Source organism: Antrostomus carolinensis, unplaced genomic scaffold (assembly GCF_000700745.2).
Source record: "Antrostomus carolinensis isolate BGI_N321 unplaced genomic scaffold, ASM70074v2 scaffold39630, whole genome shotgun sequence".
Classification (NCBI taxonomy): domain Eukaryota; kingdom Metazoa; phylum Chordata; class Aves; order Caprimulgiformes; family Caprimulgidae; genus Antrostomus; species Antrostomus carolinensis.
The window spans coordinates 1-1,386 of record NW_010287074.1 but is presented as its reverse complement, the minus strand read 5'-3'; the positions used below and the strand labels follow the sequence as shown (position 1 = coordinate 1,386).

The 1,386-nt window shown below is 56.1% G+C and overlaps 1 protein-coding gene across 1 annotated transcript; it reads left to right on the top strand.

The window, feature by feature from the left end:
- Positions 1-97: 97 nt before the first annotated feature.
- On the top strand, positions 98-1,186 carry FBXO42 (F-box protein 42; the record flags this gene model as incomplete). Its single annotated transcript, XM_010178360.1, has 1 exon — positions 98-1,186. A coding segment is annotated over one exon (1,089 nt), but the record flags the coding sequence as incomplete, so codon positions are not given.
- Positions 1,187-1,386: the final 200 nt, after the last annotated feature.

Sequence of the window (1,386 nt, the reverse complement as noted above, 5' to 3'; positions counted from 1 at the left end):
CTATTTTTCCCCCACACCCCCCTGTTTTTTCCCCAATGGACCACAAAGAATCACCCTACCCATTTATAACCCATCCTCTCCCCTTCTCCTCTCCCAGGTGGGACAGTGCGTCGTGGTCTTCAGCCAAGCTCCCAGTGGAAGAGCCCCTCTGAGTCCCAGTCTGAACTCCCGTCCCTCTCCCATCAGCGCCACGCCGCCCGCCCTGGTCCCCGAGACACGGGAATACCGCTCGCAGTCTCCCGTCAGGAACACGGACGAAGTTCCTTGTGTCAACGGTCGCTGGGGCACCTTGAGACCCAGAGCTCAGAGACAAACCCCCTCAGGATCCAGGGAAGGAAGCCTTTCTCCAGCCAGAGGGGATAGTTCTCCTGTTCTCAACGGTGGGAGTTTATCACCTGGAGCCACGGCGGCCGGCGGTGCCTCCTTGGACAGCCCCGTGCAGGTGGTGTCACCTTCTGCAGCTGAAGGATACGACCTGAAAGTGGGGCTCACCCTGGCACCGCGACGGGGATCGTTACCAGAGCAAAAAGATCTGCGTTTGGGATCCGTCGACTTGAGTTGGGAACAGAAACCGACTTCCATCATCTGCCAGATGGATGGTGTGGAGGGCAGGACAGTCAACACGAGCGTGAGGAACCCCCCTGAGCAAACCAACGGCGTCCACACGCCGCCCCACCTCGCCAGCTCCCTCCCAGGGGCCGTGTCCCCCGGAGCGCTCCGAAGGAGCTTGGAAGCTGTCAAAGCTCTTTCTTCCAAAGGCTCCTCAGCTTCTGCAGCGTTGAGTCCTCCCCTGGCTTCTTCCCCAGGCTCTCCAGGTGCTGAGATGGGCTCGGCAGCACGTCCGGGCTCTACCCAAGGTGATGGCCATTCCTTACCTCCCATCGCCCGTCGGCTGGGCCACCACCCACCTCAATCCCTCAACGTGGGGAAGCCTTTATACCAGAGCATGAACTGCAAACCCATGCAGATGTACGTGTTGGACATTAAAGACACCAAGGAAAAAGGACGAGTCAAATGGAAAATATTCAACAGCAATTCAGTGGTGGGACCACCCGAAACCAGTTTACACACGGTGGTGCAAGGCAGAGGGGAATTAATCATATTCGGTGGCCTGATGGACAAGAAACAAAACGTCAAATATTATCCCAAAACAAATGCCTTGTACTTTGTGCGAGCAAAAAGATAATGCGACCCCTCCACCCCCCCCCAAAAAAAACCCTTTTTTTTTATCACCATCACCTTCTCCCTTGTCCCCTTCCCCACTGCTCATCCCTTCCCTTTCCGAGTCCTTATTCTACCCCGCAGGCATTCAAACTGTGAATTAAGAGAGCAAGAAACCAATAAAAATCCGAGCAAAACCCTCCAGCGCTGCCCCACCGCTTCCCA